Source organism: Neoarius graeffei, chromosome 5 (genome assembly GCF_027579695.1).
Source record: "Neoarius graeffei isolate fNeoGra1 chromosome 5, fNeoGra1.pri, whole genome shotgun sequence".
Taxonomy (NCBI): Eukaryota; Metazoa; Chordata; class Actinopteri; order Siluriformes; family Ariidae; genus Neoarius; species Neoarius graeffei.
This window is the reverse complement of record NC_083573.1, coordinates 40,491,829-40,514,748: the sequence shown is the minus strand read 5'-3', so window position 1 is coordinate 40,514,748 and position 22,920 is coordinate 40,491,829. Positions and strand designations below refer to the sequence as shown.

Below are 22,920 nucleotides of genomic sequence, written 5' to 3'. Positions count from 1 at the left end.
AGTGGAATTTATTACACTAAGTAACTTTAAAAACGCACATTGATAAAACTTGCTGAATTCGTGCTGAGTTTATCTCAAGAAGAAAAGAAATATATCACAATGGAAAAATAACTTCGTTCCGCCCGAATAAGTTCCAAATCTGTGCTCAAATCAGAATTTAAGGGAGTTGTACTCAATAACATACAATATGACTCGGGTAGTCAATGACATGGACAGGCTTTAATTTTCAAACAAATTTTGCATACACTGTACACACAATCTTGCCTATAAATACCCGGGGGAAATGATGGGAAAATTGTCATTATTGAAGATGCCACGCCTAAGCCAAAATCAACGTGAACAGGCCATCGGGATGTTGCGTGCCGGAAGTACACAGACAGAGGTCACCCGGCACTTCGGTGTTCATCATTCGACCATTTCCCGTTTGAATCAGCATTACAGACAGACAGGGAGCACCAGGGATCGTCCACGCCCTGGTCAGCCTCGAGTCACGACGCCAGTTCAGGATCAGCACATCAGGCTAGCTCACCTCCGTGACAGATTCCTGACACCCTCAGTCACTGCTGCTGAGACCCCTAGACGACACAGACCCAGAATCTCCAGCATGACGGTCTGAACATGGACCAACTGTCACTTTGAATTTTTTTATTGTGAATTAATTCTTGAGTTTGACAATAAATGTCCTTTATCGATGTTTCAAGATGTGTGTGCATTACATACAATATCATAAATTTAAAATATATGCATGGATCTAAAGTGATATCGTGTTGAATTCCATTGTGCGTTTTTAAAGTTACTTAGTATATTTAGTATACTGTATATGGGAGATTTGTAGCAATGCACCTGTTGTATGTTGACCACCAGTGCCACCAGGATGAGGCAGCTGAATGAAGGTTAGCAAAGTAGGCATTTAAATATTTTTGTCTGTCTCATTGTTTCTGATGGAATAAAATTTTTCTGAAGTGTGTGTGTGTGTGTGTGTGTGTGTGTGTGTGTGTGTGTGTGTGTGTGTGTGTGTGTGTGTGTGTGTGTGCGCGCGCTCATGCATGTGTGTGTGACCTGTCTGAGAAGCTCACAGAAGCTGGTATTGAAAGAGACTGTTTCTTGATTTATGTACAGTGTAAGCTGGGTGCGATTTGCTGGGGGGGATGGTGGGGATCATCCCCCCCTCTGGTTTTTATCTCTGCTGAAAAAAAAATCCTCGGGTCAATAAAACAAACAAACCAAAAAAAAAAGTTGACATGACAGGCATGTTGTGACACAGTTTTCTATGGTCTACATTGCACTCACTTTCAAAATGACCCGAAGTGGCAGCTTTGATGTTCACGAACGTCCCCAGCAAATAGATACATTGTAGATAATAACAATATCTTTGCGTTCTATGCAGGGATGCAAACAGCGCGCCTTTTGGCGGATGCCGCCTTTTTCACGGCCGATTTTTTTTTTTTAGGGGGGGCGTTGGAGTGTCTGATTATAATTTCAAAGTAAATTCTGTATTAAAATTACTAAATAAGCAAATCCGTTACAGTCCATGAAACAGGAAGTATAAGGATGAGAAAAAAACAGTTTAAATCGGAAAGCTGCGCACAATGTGAACTGCGCCATCAGAGCAAACTGTTCATTTAGTATTCATGTATTTTAGTGATTTTCGAGTCACTGTCCATTTAATCCGGAGGGAGAGAAACATCACAGCAACGCGACAAGCAATGCGAACTTTGTTGTGTTAGTGTTCGTGTATTTAGTCAGAGAGATAGGAAGATGAATTTACTATCTCTGGTTTAGTGTTCGTTTTCATTTAGTGTTATTCATTTGATATCATCGGATGTTATTGAGCCTATTGTTACCTTAATTTTGTGACGTTTCATGATTAAAAAAAAAAAAACATCCCCCCTTCTGGTTTTTTGACAAATCGCACCCTGAGTGTAAGTATATTTTGTACTGTTTAAGGAAACAAGCTACTGCTACTCTCCAGCAAACTCCAAACAACTTTGACCACCTATGTTATCATGTTTTTCACATTTGATTATGTGATTAATACGCAATCAAATGTGAAATTATGCAGAGGTGCATTTCAACATTATGCTGTGAAACCGCACATGTGACTCAAGTACACACATATGAATAGTTTGTGTGAATAATGTGATCACATGCAAAAGGGGGGGAAGCCATGACCTAAAGTTTACAGAAGCAGCTTTGAGACCAAAAGGTCACCGGTTCAAGTCCCTGGACCAGCAGGAATGGCTGAAGTGTCCTTGAGCAGGGCAACTGCTCCCCAGGCTGCTCTGGATATGTTGTACGTCGGTCTGGATAAGCATGTATGCTAAATACCTATAATGTAATGTAATGCAAAAGAAGTAATTGAGCTGAGAATAATCACATCTGAAAAATGAAACTACATGTAAAAAATTAACACGTTGAAAATAATTATATGGAAAAACAAAACATGATAACAAAACCCAAGACCTACAGGTGAAAAGCCTACTACATGTTAAGTATGTGTGAAACAATACATGAAGAGTCTAAAAATCATGTGTAAATTTCATATATGAACCATGACCTTTCTGTAAGGGATTTGTTCATCCTGTGAAAAATAAAAAAAACAAATCACGGGGAGTTCTCTAAAAATAACAGCAAATGCAATCTGAAATGAATGCTTTGTGTCCTTATCAAATCCAAGTTTAATCCACTCAAGATCTCATGAAATTTAATTTCAAAGGGAGCTCAGAATCCAGACTGAGACATCAACCTATCTGCATGTAGAGGCCCAGAGCATCAGTATTTCACACCAACCAATTTACATAACTTTCATTAACAAGGTGAGTCTGTTCCATCTCTCTCCATGGCCTCTTTCATTTCATCCATCTCCCTCTCGCAGTCCTCACACTCCTCAGGTTCATTTCCACCTATCAGCACCAGCATGGGGACATGCACCTCTGCCTTCATCCCCACAGTCTCATGCTCTAGCCACATACTATTGATCATCCCATTGGGACACTGCTGTAGGCCACTGATAGAGTAGATCCCACCTCCTGAAACCACCTCTTCATAGGAAGGAGCTGTGTGGGCTTCCTCCAGGCACAGCCTCCGTCGATGGCGAATCTCAATGATAGTCTTAGTGTACGAGTTGAAGGTGAAGATGGCAGCACCCATACAGCAGCTAAAGGACACCCAGGCTATACTGAAAAGAAATGGAACAATTAAAAATATATATAAAACAAGAAAAAGAAGAAAAGATCAATTAGAGGTGGGTTTCCCAAAAGCCTCTTAATGCTAAGAGCATCTTAACTTGGAGAAAGAGCATTCATTGGGCTGCTCATGCTACCATTTAATGATGATCTTTGTGCTGTGATGCTTTTGGGAAACGGCACAGATCTGAGTGGAGGAGAATGAAAGGGCAGAGAAACATGACTATAAGTCTCATGAAGGCACACCTTTACTACTTGAAGACATTACTTTAGTAAACACCTTTACTACTTGAAGACACTGAGGAGAGCCAACATATCTCAGAAGCGGATGGTGAATTCCTACAAGTGTTTTCGAGAGCCTTCTGACAAATTGTACCAGGCTGATCAGATGGCTCTACAGCGGGTCATCAAAACAACACATCATAGGAACAGAGTCACCAACTGTAGAAAATAAACACAGACAGCACTGCCTAAAGTGAGCAGCCAGGACCATCAAGGACCAAACCCACCCCATCAATGCTCCGTTCACAGGCATTATAGAGGTGTTCACACACACGCCAGCAGACTCAATAACAGCTTTGTCCTGAGGGCCATTTTACAACTGAACTCTGAACTTAAGTAAAGACACAGCCCAACAACACCACAAATGATTCCTATGTACAATACAAAACTCAGGCATATGTGCAGTTGTAATAAGTCCCTGATGTGGGTGGAGTACAGAAGCATGGCAGGCGGGAGCTGAAGTTCTCACACACTTTATTTTCCTTTACGTTGCTGCTTTTCAGCTTCACTCACTCACTGCTCACACACAGTCACACACACACATGCGTTCTAGTCGGGAGAGACCTCTTCCCTGTTCTCCCCCTCCTTTTATGCTCCACCATCACTGCAACAAACACACACACACATTAATTGACAACAGGTGTAATGACTTGGCCACTCACCTTCCCTGACCCTGCCCTCCATTCACAAACTGACGCTTGGGCATGCCCCTGCTTCCACAACAGTATTTTTGCATGAGTTTGTCTTATATCTGTCTTATATATGCAATATTTGTTTGTATCATATTTTGCAATGTTTTTGCACTGTACTTTCTATTACCTGTGTTTTTGTCTATTTATCATCATTTGTATTGGAGGGTGTCAGTAACAATGACAAAAACCGAGTTCGGAGCAGCATGGCCGCTACAGACTACACTTTCCAAGTGCCACTGGAATTCTGAAGGCACACCTGTTTCCCATTCCCTCAGTAATTAGTCCTGCTATTTAAACAGAGCGAACACACACTCTCATTGCAAAGTATCGTTCTGTGTCTCTGTACCCGATCATACCAAGCCATTAACTGATATCTTGACCTAGCCTGGGCCCGCCCATCCTAAGCGTGACGCAACACGAGGGCCTGTTGCGAGCTTAGTCTGGCCAGGCAAGCTATCTACAGCTCTTCCAAGCTCCCGAAAAATCGGGAGCCAATCAACTTTGAGCATCTCCAACGGCCCTGGGTAGAGGCGTGTTCAAGGCAGTGACGTAGTAGAACTGCGACCGGAAGCCATAGATTGTTTACAGAATCTATGCCGGAAGCGCTTCATTCACTAGAAACATTACGAACATGGAGCAAGTTCTCATTGAAAACGGAGCAAAGAGCAGCCCTGGAGGTATTTATTGAAAGGAAGGACGTTTTCGCCTTGCTCCCGACCGGCTTCGGTAAGAGTTTAATCTACCAGTTAGCCCCATCGCGTCATATACGTCAGAGGAAAGAGTGACGTGATTGGTTTAAGCTTCGTCACAGCCTTTTCTGGCTTCGACCAGTAGCAAACTGAGGCATTTCAGGGAGGCGGGTCAACCACGCACTTTGGAAAATGGTTGGGCTTAATATCTTTGCCAGACCAAATGCTCGCAGAGCTTTGAAGTTGCGTTAGCCAGACTAATGTTGACCACCCATGACTCTGACTCTGTTTCCTATTTACTTCTGACTTTGAACTCTTGTCATTTCTCTTATAATCTGTTCGCACATCGACCGACCCCTGCTCGACCCTGACTACATCTTTTGGCTCACACTGTGGTTTTGGCTTCCAGTTGGCGACGCACCTGCTCTGTCCTGCACCTGCATCCATAAGTGCCTTCACCCTGATAGGATACTTTGCCACCATGGATGCAGCAGAGGAGGTGAAGCAGACTGCTCTCAATGCACAGGGATGACTGTTAGGAGAACATCAACAGATGTTAAGTGAATTGAACAACAGAATGTTACAACGACCAGCTGTTGTCTCGCAGGCCCTCCTGACATGCCCCACAACATCCACAAGTGCTGCCACGATGGTACCGTGACCTGAGAAGTTCTCTGGGGAAGTTTCTGAGTGTAAGGGTTTTCTCCTTCAGTGTTCACTCTACTTCACTATTCTCATGGGCACCACTGAGGAACAAAAAAATCACGCAGTTCATCAATCTCCTCACAGAAAAAGCTATGAATGTCATGCTCTGCCCCGGACATCCACTCCGGAGATTACGTATCTCTCACGCCAGCGCCGATCCGGATCCGTGACGGGAATTCCATCTCACCTGTATTCACTTCCTGGTTTTCACCGCTGCTTATAAATACGCCATTCTCAGACTCTGACTTTGCCAGAACATCTCATTTTGCTTCTCTAGCCATTTCTGTGCCTTATTGCATTTCATAGCTTTTTCTCTCTAGCTTATTTTTCTAGTTCATGGTTTTTTGCACTAGCGCTTTTTCTTGTTCATGGTTTTTTGCTCTAGCATTTTTGTCCTTACCTGTCTCGTGTTTTTGTCAAGTTTTTTGTCTCCTTTTTACCTGAACTATTTTTGCCATTTGTGTTTTTGTCCTGTTTGTTTACCTTTTGCCACATCTTTTCTTCCTGGATTAAATCACCTTATTTATTGGATTACTGTCTGTGTTCTGCTTTTGGATCCTTATCTCACCACACCTTCACCACCCCTAACAATACGTTCTGGTCAACATGGATCCAGCGGAACTCACCCATCTGAGAATGGCCATCCAGCAGCAAGGGACTCTCCTCAGGACCCATCAACAAGACCTCCAGCAGATCACCCAGAACCTCGCCACCCTGTCCAACTCACTCAACCACCTCACCACACAGATGCAGCGCTATCAAGCCGTGCCTATCCCGCCCAGCCGTCTCCTACTTGAGCTCCTGCCACTGCTTTTCTCCACAAGCCAAGACTTCCACCGCCTTAGCCCTATGATGGAGAGCCAGGTACTTGCAGATCGTTCCTATCTCAATGTACATTGATCATGGAGCTACAACCTCTGACCTTCCCCACAGAACGCTCCCAGGTGGCGTATATCATCATGCTCCTCACCGGCAAGGTCAGGGAGTGGGGAACGGTGGTCTGGGACGCCAATGCTCCCTGTTGCTCCAGTTTCAAAGATTTGTCCGAGGAGATGGGGCAAACTTTCAACCACTCTCTGTCTGGCCAGGAGGCGGCTAGGGAACTCATGGAGCTGCGGCAGGGGTCCCGGTCTACCTCGGACTACGCCATTGAGTTCCGGACATTGGCGGCATCGTGCAGTTGGAATGAGAGCACCAGGTCGATGCGTTCCTGCATGGCTTGTCCGACACCATTAAGGATGAACTGGTATCGTGGGAACTGCCGTCGGACCTCTCCAGTCTCATGGACCTTGCCAACCATATTGACGCCCGGTTCCAGCAATGGAGGAAAGAGAAGAACCGCCCCAGCTTCACCTCCTCTCTGCCTCCCACCTCGTCTGTTGAACCCATGCAGGTAGACTGGGTACGGGTGTCAGCAGAGGAACGACAGCGCCGGCGGAGCACAGGGGCCTGTTTCTACTGTGGTCAGGAAGGACATATCTGCTGAGCCTGCCCGCTAAAGGGAATGAGACCACCAGTGAATCGAGGGGACCTGGTGGGCAACGCTTGGAACCAGCCCCTTGCTGATCGACCGTTACTCCCTGTCATCATCATCCATGACAACCAGCATCACCATCTCCAGGCCCTCGTCGACTCAGGGGCGGACAGGAACCTGATCTGCTCTGCCACCGCCAAGCTTCTGGGAATCCCACTACTCGCCCTCGACGTACCTCTCACAGTCCTGACACTCAATGGCACCGGCTTGACCACCATCACCCACCTTACAGCCCTGCTCACCCTGAGGATTTCCGGCAACCACTCAGAAACCATCCAACTCCACATCATGAACAACCCCCACGTACCCATTATCCTAGGATTACCCTGGTTAACGCAGCACAACCCCCACCTAAACTGGGCAGATAACACCATCCTAGGCTGGAGCCACTCCTGCCTAGCTTCCTGCCTGAACTCTGCTCTGCCTCCCGCCAAACCACTGCAGCCTTCAGCCAGTGAGTTTCCCGACCTCTCTCATGTGCCTCCGGAATACCTGGACTTAAGACTTGTTTTCAGCAAGACCCAAGCAGTGTCCCTCCCTCCTCACAGACCCTATGACTGGAATCGACCTCCTGCCCAGGACGGCGCCACCCAAAGGGCAACTCTACTCTCTTTCTCCCGTCGAAAGGCAAGCCATGGAGAAGTACATCTCCGAGTCTCTGGCAGCTGGGATCATCTGCCCTTCCTCCTCCCCAGAAGGGATGGGATTCTTCTTTGTGGAAAAGAAGGACAAGTCACTCCGCCCCTGCATTGACTATCGAGGTCTCAACGCCATCATGGTCAAGAACCACTACCCACTACCACTCATGGCTACAGCCTTTGAACTACTCCAGGGAGCCAAGATATTCACCAAGTTGGACTTTCGCAATGCCTACCATCTCGTCAGGATCAGGGAGGGGGACGAGTGGAAGACGGCCTTTAACACCACCACTGGCCACTATGAGTACCTCGTGGTCCCTTTCGGCCTGACCAACGCACCTGAAATCTTCCAGGCACTCGTCAACAACGTCCTAAGGGACTTTCTTAACATCTTCATTTTCATGTACCTGGATGACATCCTGATCTTCTCTCACTCCCTGGAGGAACATCGGGGCCACATCCAGCAGGTCCTCCAGCACCTGTTAGAAAACAAGCTGTTTGTCAAGGTGGAAAAGAGCAGATTCCACCCGAGCTCTGTCTCATTTCTGGGGTTCATCATCTCCCCGGCTAGGATCCAGATGGGCCCCCTCAAGCTTGAGGCAGTTGCTGACTGGCCCACCCCATCCTCGCGACAAGAGCTCCAGCATTTCCTGGGATTCACAATTTCTACAGGCACTTCATCTGCGACTTCAGCATGGTGGCCAGACCTCTCACGGCGTTGACCTCGATTAAGACCCCGTTCAAGTCGGGGGAGGAAACAGAGAGAGCCTTCTCCATGCTCAAGCACAAGTTCACCACAGCACCCATTCTCACCATACCCAATCTGACCAAACAGTTCATCGTGGAGGTCGACGCTTCTGAGTCTGGGGTCGGAGCCATTCTCTCCCAGAGGGCCAGCGATAACAAGGTCCACCCCTGCTCCTTCTTCTCTCGCTGGCTGTCCCTTGCTGAACAAAATTACGACATCGGTGACAGAGAGCTGTTGGCCGTCAAGCTAGCCTTGGAGGAGTGGAGGCATTGGCTCGAGGGGTTGGATCTCCCCTTCCTTGTCTGGACCGACCACAAGAACCTAGAATACCTCAAGTCTGCCAAACGCCTTAATTCATGGCAAGCCCGATGGTCTCTCTTCTTCTCCCGGTTCCAATTCACGCTCTCCTACAGCCCAGGCTCCAAGAACGGCAAACCCAACGCCCTTTCCAGGATATTCTTTGCCCGCCAGGAGGAGTCCAGTATGCCCAAAACCATCCTCCCTCCACGCTGTCTGGTGGGGGCTGCCTTACTTGAGGTGGAGACATTAGTGCAGAAGGCCCTGGAGCAGGACCCCGGAGAAGGTAACTCAAGCAACATACCACCTAATCATCTGTTTGTTCCCTGTTCTGTGTGAACCCAGGTGCTGCAGTGGGGTCATGGCCCCAAGTTGGCTTATCACCCGGGAGCTGCTCGAACCCTGCCACTTGTCCAACAGCGCTTCTGGTGGCCATCCATCAAGGAAGACGTCCAGGAGTTCGTGGCAGCCTGAGACACATGTGCCCTGAACAAGACAGCCAATCGACCCCCTGCTGGCTTGCTAAGACCCCTCCTGACTCCTCATTGACCCTGGTCTCACATCACCCTGGACTTCGTCACAGGACTCCCCAACTCAGGTGGCAACACATGCATCCTCACAGTTATTGACAGTTTCTCCAAGACAGTCCATTTTATCCCTCTGTCCAAACTTCCCACAGCTAAAGAAACCACCCACAGCTAAAGAAACCACAGAATTACTCATCCTTCACATCTTCCGCCTACATGGACTCCCCACTGACATTGTCTCCGACCAGGGTCCTCAGTTCACTGCGCAGTTCTGGAGGGCCTTCTGCAAACTCACTGGGGCCTCCTATAGTCTCTCCTCAGGGTTCCACCCTCAAACCAATGGCCAGGTGGAACGGGCAAACCAAGATTTGGAGGTGGCACTCAGGTGCATGGCGTCCAGGGATGCCAGTTCTTGGAGTAAGTACTTACCTTGGGTCGAATACGCTCACAACACTCTCCCTTCATCTGCCACAGGTCTCTCGCCCTTCCAGTGCTCCCTAGGTTACCAACCACCACTCTTCCTCAACCAAGAGGAGGAGGTCACCGTACCCTCAGCCCAGACCTTCATACGCCACTGCAGGAGGACGTGGGCATTGGCCCAGAGAAGACTCATTCGCTCCACCCTAGCATCCAAGAGGCAGGCCAACAAATGCTGCTCTAAGGCACCCACCTACTGGGTGGGGCAGCGAGTCATGCTCTCCACGTGCCATCTGCCACTCAGAACCGTCTCCAGTAAGCTGGCCCCCAGATACCTAGGACCCTTCCTCATCAGCAAGGTAATTAATCCATCTTCCATCAGACTGGCATTACCACTCACCAAGCAATGTATTCACCCCACTTTCCATGTGTCACACCTTAAACCTCTGGTCTCTAGTTCTTGAGAGATAGCCCAAGCACAACCACACAATCCTCCAGAAGCCTGCCCTCCTTGTCTCATATATGTTTCCCCACAGTTTTGAGGCCAACTCATTATCTGGACTCATTCATCCCCAGCCACAGGTCATCCCAGTAGTCAACGCACCTATCAACTCATCTGTAAGAAGTATTGGTGGGAGGACATCGTCTCTGAAATTAACAGGTTTGTTTCCTCCTGCTCTACCTGTGCCAAAGCCAAGGTGCCCCAGACCCTGCCCACTGGCAGACTATGTCCACTGCCTATATCACAAAGACCCTGGTTGCACATAGCCGTTGATTTCATCACAGACCTACCCAGATCACAAGGCAATACAATCATCCTGGTGGTAATCAATAATTTCTCAAAAGCTCTGAAACTCCTTCCCTTGCCCAGGTTACCTACAGCCATCGAAATAGCAGAACTCCTGTTCACATACATCTTCCGGTACTATGGGATCCCAGAGGACATAGTTAGTGACTGGGGTCCTCAATTCACATCCAGAGTCTGGATAAAGTTTATGGACAAGCTAGTGGTCACAGTGAGTCTAACCTCGGGATATCATCCCCAATCTAATGGCCCAGTGGAACATTCCAATCAGGAGACTGGGTGTTTCCTCAGAATGTTTTGTATGGAGAACCAGAAGGATTGGGCACAATACCTTCCTTGGGCAGAATATGCACAGAACTCCTTGAAACATTCAGCCACCCAGCTAACCCCGTTTCAGTGTATCCTTGGTGAACAGCCACTTCTTTTCCCTTAGGATGATTCACCCTTGCAAATCTTAGCAGTTGATTCCTGGTTCAAGTGGAGCGAACAAGTATGGGAAGGGGTTCATCAAAAGCTCGAACAGGTAACCAACAGGTATAAGTGCTATGCTGACAAACACAGAGGAGAAACACCCGCATACTCTCTAGGTAACAGAGTGTGGGTATCCACAAGAGCTCTACGAGACCACAACTCTTGCAAGAAACTTCATGCCTGTTATATGGGCCCTTTCAAGGTCCTCTGCTGAATAACTGAGGTATCCTCCAAACTAGAGCTCCCACCATATTGCCACATATCTCCAATATTCCATGTATCCTGCCTAAAGCCCACCATTCAGGGACCCCTAGCCACAAACACCCCCACTACCAAACCACCTTCTCCCCTGGAAGTAGTGGGAGATCCAGTTTACAGGTACACAAAAGCCACAACTCCCATCCCAGACAGGGTAACTTAGAACACCTCATGGACTGGGAGGGGTATAGCCCAGAGGAACACAGTTGGGTTAATGCAAGAGATATCCTAGACCCACTTCTCACACAAGAATTTAATTCAGAACATCCTGACAAACGAGCAACCAGGAAGAGAGGTCACCCCAGAAAGGACAGCGCTCCTAGAGTGATTGCCTCAGGTGTGTGTGTCTGTGTGTGTGTGTGTGTGGGGGGGAGGTTCTGTCAATAACAATGATGAAAACTGGAGTTCAGAGTGGCATCCAAACATGGCAGCTTTGGACTACCCTTCCCAAGTGCCACAGCGCCCATCCTCTCTGGAATTCTGAAGGCGCACCCGTTTCCCATTCCCTCAGTAATCAGCCCTGCTACTTAAACAGAGCAGACACACATTCTCATCGTAGTATCGTTTTATGTCTCTGAACCCGATCATACCGTACCAAGCCGTTTACTGATTTCCTGACTGCTTGTGACTCTGACCCTGTTTCCTGTTAAACTTCCAAATTTAAACTCTCATCATTTCTCTGATTAATCTGTTCACACATTGACCAACCCCTGCTCGACTCTGACTACGTCTTTTGGCTCACGCTTTGGTTTTGACTTCCAGTTGGCAACACACCCGCTCTCCCCTGTGCCTGCATCCATAAGTGCCTGCACCCTGACAGGATACTTCACCTGACAGAGTATTTTCTCCTGTTTGTAATTGCATTGGCTTGGGATACTCTGTTGTAAATTCAATCTTGTGTCATTCAGTGGATCTGTAGTGAATATTAAAGAAATTGATGAGTACACTCACACAAAAGACCAGCCATAATCCCAGTTCTGAGGTCTCCAGTTTTTGGGTCCTACAATCACAGTCAACTGAAAAACTGTGGTGTACATCATGTGGGCCACCATGCCAATTAGGCCTGAGAGAGAGGGACATAAAGCACTGAGTAAGAAAAACAAAAACATGGAGAAATCTATCCATTATCTACCCAATTTATCTGTTAGTTGCCACAGGGAAAGCTGGAGCCAATCCCAGCTGACTTCAGGCAAGAGGCAGGATACACCTTGGGCAGGTCACCAAACTATCACAGGGCTAACAAAGAGATGAACAACCATTCACACTCATATTTATGGGCAATTTAGAGTAGCCAGTTAACCTAATCCACATGTCTTTGGACTGTGGGAGGAAACCAGAGTGCCCAGAGGAAACCCATGCAGTCACAGGGAAAACTTGCAGACTCCACACAGAAAGATCTCAGTTGGTCATCAGATTAAAACTCAGAACTTTCTTGCTGTGAGGTGACAGTGCTAACCACTGTATCACCAACATGGAGAATTGTTTGTTTGTTTTTACTACATATGCAGTAGAAATACAACTTCAATTAACAATCGTTAAATGCTTCTTTTGCACTTCTTATGAATTAAATAACAGCAGAGCATGGAGTCAGCCTCGTACCTGACAGCACAGTGCATAAGGCTGCAAATGAGTTGATTTTCAGTGCATACATTTCTTTATGAGAACAAAGAACCTCCAACCACATCAGCAGAAAGCCCATCCCCAACAGACCAATGTATATGAACTCAGATATCATAGACAACCAGAGAACACCTTCAAAAAAGAGAGCCAGAAAGATTGTGTTAAAAAGGTGAGAGGCTTCTACATATATACATATAGATATATAGATGCAGGCATTCATGCATGAAACCAAAATTCTCACCATGTCTATCTTCAGGGATTAGATCGAGAAAATTGCGACATCGCTCCCCTGTAGAATAACAGTCAAAACATTTCCTTCTAAATGAACTTTACTGGGACTTAAATTACAGTGTGTGTGTGTGTGTGTATCTCTCTCTCTCTCTCTCTCTCTCTCATATATATATATATATATATATATATATATATATATATATATATATATATATATAAAATGACAATGTAAGCCAAAAAATTATTGTCTATTATCTGTCACCAATTCTACCATATTCTCTCTTTCTCCACTAAGCCTCTTCCTCCTTCTTAGCCTTCTCTGTGTTGCATAATCAAGTTATTACATGCATTTCCCTTGGGAAGGTTCTCTTACCATCAACATGTTTTTCACAAGATTCCCAGAATCCTGCATGGAAGTAACGAAACATGTACTTGTCCTCTCCTGTTTCCCAAATGTACTGCACGGCATTAGCCAACGGTTTCTGTTGAGTCTTGGTAAGCGCTTCTCTCTTGTTTGGTGATTCTGTGCCATTAGAGGGAAGTTCTGGAGAGACAGAGTAACTAAAGTCAGATATCTGAAGTTAGAACGAGGCCAAACAATTTCTTTAAATAATATCAATGAAGTCAAGAACTTGTATCTTGTGTAAACTCTGTACCCTTATGGAAAACTCCCTTACATTTGATGTGATCATGTTTTTCACATCATTCACATGTGAAGGTGCATTTCAGCACGTTATGGCCTGAAATTGTGAATTCAAGTGAATACATGTGAAAATAAAACTACATCCACTGGCCACTGTAATAGGAACACCTGTACACCTGCTCATTTGTGCAGTTATCCAATTCTTCAATAATGTGGCAGCAACATAATGTATAAAATCAGGCAGATGCAAGCTACAGTTAAACTTCACATCAAACATCAGAATAGGGGAAAATGTGATCTCAGTGACTTTAACCATATCATGGTTGAGGGTACCAAATAGGCTGGTTTGAGTATTTCAGAAACTGCTGATGATCTGGGATTTTCACATACAACAGTTTCTAGAGTTTACACAGAATTATGCGGGGGAAAAAAACATCCTGCGTGCAGAGGGTCTGCAGGCTGAAACACCTTGTTGATGAGAGAGATCAAAGGAGAATGATCTGACTGGTTTCAGCTGACAAAAAGTCTATAGTAACTCAAATAATCACTCTTTACAACCATGGTGAGCAGAAAAGCATCTCAGCATGCACAAAACATCTTGCGGTGGATGGAATACAACAGCGGAAGACCATATCAAGTTTCACTCCTTTCAGCTAGGTACAAGAATCTGAGGCACAGAAACTGGACAGTTGAAGACTGGAAAAGTATCAAGTGATTTTTTTTCTAATCTTCAACTGTCCAGTTTGGGTGAGTCTATGCCCAAGATAGCCTGTGGATAGCTGATAGGAGTGGAACCCAATGTGGTCTTCTGCTGTAGTATTCCATCCAACACAAGATGTTTTGTGTATGCTGAGATGCTTTTCTGTTCACCATGGCTGTAAAGCGTGATTATTTATGTCATCATATCCTTCCTGGCAGCTCAGACTAATCTGTCCATTTTCCTCTGACCTCTCTTATTAACAAGGCATTTCCACCCACAGAACCGTCGCTCACTCAATGTTTTTTTTGTTTTTCACACCATTCTGTATAAACTCTAGAGACTGTTGTGTGTAAAATTCCCAGGAGATCAGCAGTTTATGAAACACTCAAACCAGCCCCTCTAGTACCAACAACTATGCCACAGTTAAAGTCATTGAGATTACAGTTTTTCCCCATTCTGATGTTTGATGTGAACATTACTGTAAATGAATATATTTACCTGTATCTGCTGTGCTGCTGCCGCCACATAACTGAATTGGTTTAAAGTGGATGGTGAGTGTACATGTTCATACTTGGGGAAAAATTAACATGAGAAAACACACTTGTGTAAAAATAAAAACATGCATGAAACTAAAATAAATGGGAGAAAATACAAAAACTTGCAAAAAGCTGAAACTAGTGGGAAAAGAAGAAAGAAAGGAACATTAAAAATAAAACCAGATGCACTACACGTGAAACTGTAAATACCATAAGCATAAAATTCACATATAAACTTTGCGTGACCTTTCTGTAAGAGTGGACATAAACCTAACTACTTGCAAACAACATCGATGATCAGTTATTGTGCCACAATTATCAGTGAAAAGCACATGTCTAGGGACAGAAACCTTTCAGTTCTTCCAGAGCCTAAAACAGGAAACTAAACAACCTTCATTTTCATTTAACTCCTCATTAACTTCCATTCCATTGAGGAGTATAGGAGCCTGGTGAGGGACTTTGCTGTGTGGTGCAACAGGAACCATCTGCAGCTCAACACCTCGAAGACCAAGGAGCTGGTCATTGACTTTGGGAGGTCCAGACCAAGGTCACGACCAGTTCTGATCGAGGGAGTCGAGGTGGAGGCTGTGGATTCCTACAAGTACCTCAGGCTGTGGCTGGACAGCAAGCTGGACTGGACTTGCAACACCAATTACTTATACAGGAAGGGACAGAGCAGGCTATACTTCCTTAGGAGGCTGCAGTCCTTTAACATCTGCAGGAAACTCCTGTGGATGTTCTATCAGTCTGTGGTCACCAGTGTCCTGTTTTACACCGTGGTGTGCTGGGGGGGCAGCACATCCAAGAAGGACACATCCAGACTGGACAAACTGATCAGGCGGCCCGGCTCTGTGGTCGGCATGAAGCTGGACTCTCTGGTGACGGTGGCAGAGAAGAGGTCTATGGACAAACTATTGAACATCATGGACGATGCCAGTCACCCTCTGCACACCATCATCAGCAACCAGAGGAGCCTGTTCAGTGACAGAATGCTCCTTCCCAAGTGCAGGATGAACAGCCTCAAAAACTCCTTTGTCCCTCACACCATCAGACTGTACAACTCCTCTCTGGGGGGGAGGAGGGGTAACAGGAGGACAGAGGATGGGAAGGAGTAGTAGCCTAGCCTAACAATAAGCAATACCAGATAATGTGCAATATCTTTCCTGCTCCCCCCCCCACACACACACACACACACTTACCCTAACCCCACCTTTTCTCCCCCCTTCCTCTCTTCCCCATATCTTATTCTTTTATATTTGTATATGTAAATACTTAATTTATTTTACAACCCCGATTCCAAAAAAGTTGGACAAAGTACAAATTGTAAATAAAAATGGAATGCAATAATTTACAAATCTCAAAAACTGATATTGTATTCACAGTAGAATACAGACAACATATCAAATGTTGAAAGTGAGACATTTTGAAATTTCATGCCAAATATTGGCTCATTTAAAATTTCATGACAGCAACACATCTCAAAAAAGTTGGGACAGGGGTAATAAGAGGCTGGAAAAGTTAAATGTACAAAAAAGGAACAGCTGGAGGACCAAATTGCAACTCATTAGGTCAATTGGCAATAGGTCATTAACATGACTGGGTATAAAAAGAGCATCTTGGAGTGGCACCGGCTCTCAGAAGTAAAGATGGGAAAAGGATCACCAATCCCCCTAATTCTGCGCTGACAAATAGTGGAGCAATATCAGAAAGGAGTTCAACAGTGTAAAATTGCAAAGAGTTTGAACATACCTTCATCTACAGTGCATAATATCATCAAAAGATTCAGAGAATCTGGAAGAATCTCTGTGCGTAAGGGTCAAGGCCGGAAAACCATACTGGGTGCCCGTGATCTTCGGGCCCTTAGACGGCACTGCATCACATACAGGCATGCTTCTGTATTGGAACTCACAAAATGGGCTCAGGAATATTTCCAGAGAACATTATCTGTGAACACAATTCACCGTGCCATCTGCCATTGCCAGCTAAAACTCTATAGTTCAAAGAAGAAGCCGTATCTAAACATGATCCAGAAGCGCAGACGTCTTCTCTGGGCCAAGGCTCATTTAAAATGGACTGTGGCAAAATGGAAAACTGTTCTGTGGTCAGAAGAATCAAAATTTGAAGTTCTTTATGGAAATCAGGGATGCCGTGTCATTCGGACTAAAGAGGAGAAGGACGACCCAAGTTGTTATCAGCGCTCAGTTCAGAAGCCTGCATCTCTGATGGTATGGGGTTGCATTAGTGTGTGTGGCATGGGCAGCTTACACATCTGGAAAGACACCATCAATGCTGAAAGGTATATCCAGGTTCTAGAGCAACATATGCTCCCATCCAGATGACGTCTCTTTCAGGGAAGACCTTGCATTTTCCAACATGACAATGCCAAACCACATACTGCATCAATTACAGCATCACGACTGCATAGAAGAAGGGTCCGGGTACTGAACTGGCCAGCCTGCAGTCCAGATCTTTCACCCATAGAAAACATTTGGCGCATCATAAAACAGAAGATACGACAAAAAAGACCTAAGACAGTTGAGCAACTAGAATCCTACATTAGACAAGAATGGGTTAACATTCCTATCCCTAAACTTGAGCAACTTGTCTCCTCAGTCCCCAGACGTTTACAGACTGTTGTAAAGAGAAAAGGGGATGTCTCACAGTGGTAAATATGGCCTTGTCCCAACTTTTTTGAGATGTGTTGTTGTCATGAAATTTAAAATCACCTCATTTTTCTCTTTAAATGATACATTTTCTCAGTTTAAACATTTGATATGTCATCTATGTTCTATTCTGAATAAAATATGGAATTTTGAAACTACCACATCATTGAATTCCGTTTTTATTTACAATTTGTACTTTGCCCCAACTTTTTTGGAATCGGGGTTGTAATTTATCTAGAAGTTTTCTCTATTTCTTTTCTCTGTTTATCTGTAATGACGCTGCTGGAATCTTAATTTCCCTGAGGGAACCCTCCCAAAGGGATCAATGAAGTTTTATCTAATCTAATCTCTAATCTAATTCATTCAACCAAACACTCAACCACTGAACTATTATTCAACCAAGTAACAGTACACTTATCCAGTACAAATCTGTTGCAAACAAGAAACATAAATATAATGATAATGAATATAATCTCTGTACTATAATGTACAACTCCTTTTGTGAGTAATGGCCTAGATGTATAATTCTCTTTCTTAACAGGACATCATCCCCCCCCTCCCCCCCCAATTCCCATTTAATCAGATATTTGAATGGGATTCGGGGAGTTTAAGCTGTAGGTTTAATTAATATCATCTCAGAGAGCAGTTTAGGAGATCAGAGGTAGTGCCAAAACCTGACCAGCTTAAAACACTCCAGATCAGACAGATTAAATGCATTTCAATTATGGCCATGTTCAGTCTTATTTAAAATCTGACTGGTATCCACTGTAACCTGCTTACTGTATGCATGTTATGAACAGTAGTGAGAGAACGATCTGTACTGCAAATCTAAACTGATATCTAAGTGAGTGAAAATATGTTAAATATTGTCAAATTTACATCATAATTCTTACTATGAGATTACTATAAAACAAATATATTTTTTTTAGTTCTATTTCTGGACATTTTGCTAATTATAACATTGAAATTGTCATTTTACTGGTAGATAATCTTGCTTCTAGAAGGTCCTGGGTTCGAGCCCCGTGCCTGGCGAGGGCCTTTCTGTGCGGAGTTTGCATGTTCTCCCCGTGTCCGCGTGGGTTTCCTCCGGGTGCTCCGGTTTCCCCCACAGTCCAGGGTGTACCCCGACTTGTCCAGGGTGTACCCCGCCTTTCGCCCGTAGTCAGCTGGGATAGGCTCCAGCTTGCCTGCGACCCTGTAGAACAGGATAAGGCGGCTAGAGATAATGAGATGAGATGAATTTATATTTAACATTTTATGAAGGGTACTGATATTTCTAGAAGGCACAATAAATATTTTCTGGAAGGTATTAGTAAATTTCAAGCTTGAAATGATCAGAAAATGTCAAAGTTGCCCTGAAACTCTCTGGTAACTGGGTTAGTATTGTGACAATAAGCCTCGGTTTCGCAAAAGCCTGACTGGAGAAAAATAACCTAAGCTGAGTTTTTAGCTTGACTGAAAAATTAAACTGAAAGCTTGTTCTGTTGATACTGCATGTGGTTAATTTGATGTTTTGGTGAACACCACTATATGATGTGTTGAAATAAAGTTTTTAGGTTCTTTACTATCTTTGCCTTTGATGTCCTAGGGATTCATACCAAACCAACACTGCCAAGTGTGACCAGAAATATCCTATTGGCTTTTGAAACAATGCATTATTGATAAATTATTTAACGCCACATGTAACTTCTTCCAGCTTAGTTACTGGAGAGAATATATATATATATATATATATATATATATATATACACCCTGGACAAGTTGCCAGGTCATCACGGGCTGACACATAGACACAGACAACCATTCACACTCACATTCACACCTACGGTCAATTTAGAGTCACCAGTTAACCTAACCTGCATGTCTTTGGACTGTGGGGGAAACCGGAGGAAACCCACGCAGACATAGGAGAACATGCAAACTTGACACAGAAAGGCCCTCGCCAGCCGCTGAGCTCGAACCTAGGACCTTCTTGCTGTGAGGCGACAGTGCTAACCACTACACCACCGTGCCGCCCTAATGTAGAAGTCCTCATCTCATCTCATCTCATTATCTCTAGCCGCTTTATCCTGTTCTACAGGGTCGCAGGCAAGCTGGAGCCTATCCCAGCTGACTACGGGTGAAAGGCGGGGTACACCCTGGACAAGTCGCCAGGTCATCACAGGGCTGACACATAGACACAGACAACCATTCACACTCACATTCACACCTACGGTCAATTTAGAGTCACCAGTTAACCTAACCTGCATGTCTTTGGGCTGTGGGGGAAACCGGAGCACCCGGAGGAAACCCACATGGACACGGGAAGAACATGCAAACTCCACACAGAAAGGCCTTCGCTGGCCACGGGGCTCGAACCCGGACCTTCTTGCTGTGAGACGACAGTGCTAACCACTACACCACCGTGCCACCCTAATGTAGAAGTCTCATCTCATCTCATTTTCTCTAGCCGCTTTATCCTGTTCTACAGGGTCGCAGGCAAGCTGGAGCCTATCCCAGCTGACTATGGGCGAAAGGCGGGGTACACCCTGGACAAGTCGCCAGGTCATCACAGGGCTTAATGTAGAAGTCATAAAATAGAAATCTATAACAAAACTTGTATGAAAATAAATAGGGTGCCTAAGACTTTTGCACAGTATTTTTTTTGTGTATATATGTATATAATTGTTGTTGTTTGTTGTGATGATTCCATCAGTATATCTAACTTGAACTAAAGTGAATTTCTACATCACACTTGCTGTTTTCTTTCTGCTCTCCTCATACTGGTTGTTACCTGGTTGCGCTGTGCCCACAGCAAAAGGCTGGCTGTTGTTCTGGCTGCATTTCTCTATTTTAACAGCTGAGAGACAGAGTGGTTTCACCACTTTCTGTGTTCCCTCACACCAGTAGGAGGTGCAGAAGGCTAGCACAGACAAAGCCAGGGCAAGAGAGTTCAAAGTGAGGCAGAGAAGTGAGCGTGAGCGTCGAGGCATGTGCTCCAACATGGCAGCTAATGCAAAGAGAAGAGCAAAGCATGTCCATGATACTTATTATTCATTGTTTATTAATAAATTTGTTGTAGTGGGGAAGTTTTGGAACTGGAAATGGTTAGATATAGTGGTTAAAGGGTTAAAGAAACAAAGGGTGGTTTTATAGGAGATCAGGGGAATCAACAAAGCTGTGTGGTGTTATGGTGCTTCCCTCTAGGGGAACAAGTGAACCTACACCATGCGGCAAAATGTCCTGGACCACAACAGAGCCACCATTTTACTTTAATTTGCCACATATCTATGAATAATAAAATAAAAACCCTCTTTGCTATTGATATTCCAGATCATTATTATAATAGTGAATAACACATGCATATATGAAAACAAAGTTACTAACAAAGTTACTCAGCATAAAAAAAGAGAAAAGGAGCACTCATGTTGTGTCTCACTAGTTTCCCCTTAAAGATATCAAAGATTTCATAAATCAGGCAGCTCATGAAATTACAGTGCCTTCCAGAATTATTGGCACCCTTCATGAAAATGAGCAGAAATCTCATCTCATTATCTGTAGCCGCTTTATCCTGTTCTACAGGGTCGCAGGCAAGCTGGAGCCTATCCCAGCTGACTACAGGCGAAAGGCGGGGTACACCCTGGACAAGTCGCCAGGTCATCACAGGGCTGACACATAGACACAGACAACCATTCACACTCACATTCACACCTACGGTCAATTTAGAGTCACCAGTTAACCTAACCTGCATGTCTTTGGACTGTGGGGGAAACCGGAGCACCCGGAGGAAACCCACGCGGACACGGGGAGAACATGCAAACTCCGCACAGAAAGGCCCTCGCCGGCCACGGGGCTCGAACCCAGGACCTTCTTGCTGTGAGGAGACAGCGCTAACCACTACACCACCGTGCCGCCCCCAGACAAATTTGAGTTGTGCAATTTTCTTCTACAAAGCCCTGGTTTTGTAATTATTGGCACCATTACAATTAATATTTTGATATCCCTGCCCTAGCGAGAATAACAGCACTGAGTCACATCCTGTAGCATTCAACAAGATTGGAGACACTTGTAGAAGGATTGTGATGTACTTCTCCATGCAGAACAATTTAAGCTTCTTTATATTCTTAAGTTTGTGCATACGGACTTCCCTCTTCAATTCAAATCTCAAGTTTTCTCATAGGGATCAAATCCAGAGACTGAGATGATTATTGCAAAATGGTGATGATTTAAAAAAAATTTTTTTTTTTTTGGAAGAATGTTTGGTTCATGCACATGAAATCTGTCACCAAATCTGAGAGGCAAATAGGTTTTGGGATGAAAGTTTACTACACACAATTTCACACACAGTACGTACCCTTTTTATCATCAAACAAATTGATGCTCATGACCTCCAAAATTTTGATTTTGGTCTCATCTGACCACAACACACAATGCCAACTGTTGTTCTTGCTTGGTGAAGTTTAGGTGCTACATTTTGTGAGACGTTCTCAGGAAGGGCTTCTTTCTTGCAACATTTCTACACAACTTCTTATGAAAGTTTTAGGGATAACAATTTTGGCACATATTTTTGAGAGATTTTTGGAGATAAGTAGTTTCTTATTTAGTTTGGGTGGAAAACTTGAATTAGTGCAATATTTATTTCATACATTTATTTTTGCCCATAGGTGCCAATAATTCTGGAAGACAGTTTTTTTTAATACTCTATAGAAGCATAACTCACTATGTGAAATTACAATGGAGAGTGAGTTTCGCATTTAATTATTGCTTAAGCTCTTACTTTAGATCAAAATGTATATTTTAATGTTATACTTTTAATTATATATAAATCTGCTGTAATCTAGTTGTTGTTTTTTTATGTGTTGGTGTAATGGGAATGGGAGCATCAGACTTATTCTTTTTTGGTACCCTTTTCCTGCTGTACCCAAAATAAATGTGGTTAAAAATGAATTGAATATCCTTGTCCCATCCCATATACTAAAAAAGGTTACGACAGATATGACATCATATGTACATTTGAAATCTTGCAAATTCATTCTAAATGCACAATTTAGGCTTATATTAGTACTTTAATGAATTCTACTCCATATGCTTATACTAATATAACAATCTCACTAATACAACACATTTTAAGACTTTGGAAATCGAATTGAAATGGCTGCTCAGGTTTTAGACTGACTTGAACCCAAACTTAGGTTTTTCAAAAAGATCTAAACAGGTTTGTCAATGCAACCTATCAAAAATATAGATAGATAGATAAATAAATAACAGCCTGCTATCAAAATGACTTATTGAAATAAAAA

General features: G+C 44.3%; 1 protein-coding gene across 1 annotated transcript; it reads right to left on the bottom strand.

Moving 5' to 3' along the window:
- Positions 1 to 2,607: 2,607 nt before the first annotated feature.
- si:ch211-149k23.9 (germ cell-specific gene 1-like protein) lies at positions 2,608 to 20,625 on the bottom strand. The gene is made up of 6 exons (XM_060921699.1): positions 20,415 to 20,625; positions 13,473 to 13,643; positions 13,110 to 13,157; positions 12,848 to 13,000; positions 12,200 to 12,311; positions 2,608 to 3,178 (listed from the first exon to the last, which is right to left on the bottom strand). The coding sequence occupies exons 1-6, from the start codon at positions 20,623 to 20,625 to the stop codon at positions 2,809 to 2,811; spliced, it is 1,065 nt and encodes a 354-aa protein (XP_060777682.1). The 3' UTR covers positions 2,608 to 2,808.
- Between the last annotated feature and the right edge of the window lie 2,295 nt (positions 20,626 to 22,920).

What these genes read in the sequence shown, in the direction of transcription:
- si:ch211-149k23.9 (XM_060921699.1), bottom strand. Translation starts at nt 20,625, where the DNA reads ATGTTGGAGCACATGCCTCGACGCTCACGCTCACTTCTCTGCCTCACT. An exon ending in AATCCCTGAAGATAGACATG is followed by an intron (nt 13,001 to 13,109) that starts GTGAGAATTTTG and finishes TCTTTTTTGAAG; the next exon opens with GTGTTCTCTGGTTGTCTATG. An exon ending in CTTATGCACTGTGCTGTCAG is followed by an intron (nt 12,312 to 12,847) that starts GTACGAGGCTGA and finishes CCTCTCTCTCAG; the next exon opens with GCCTAATTGGCATGGTGGCC.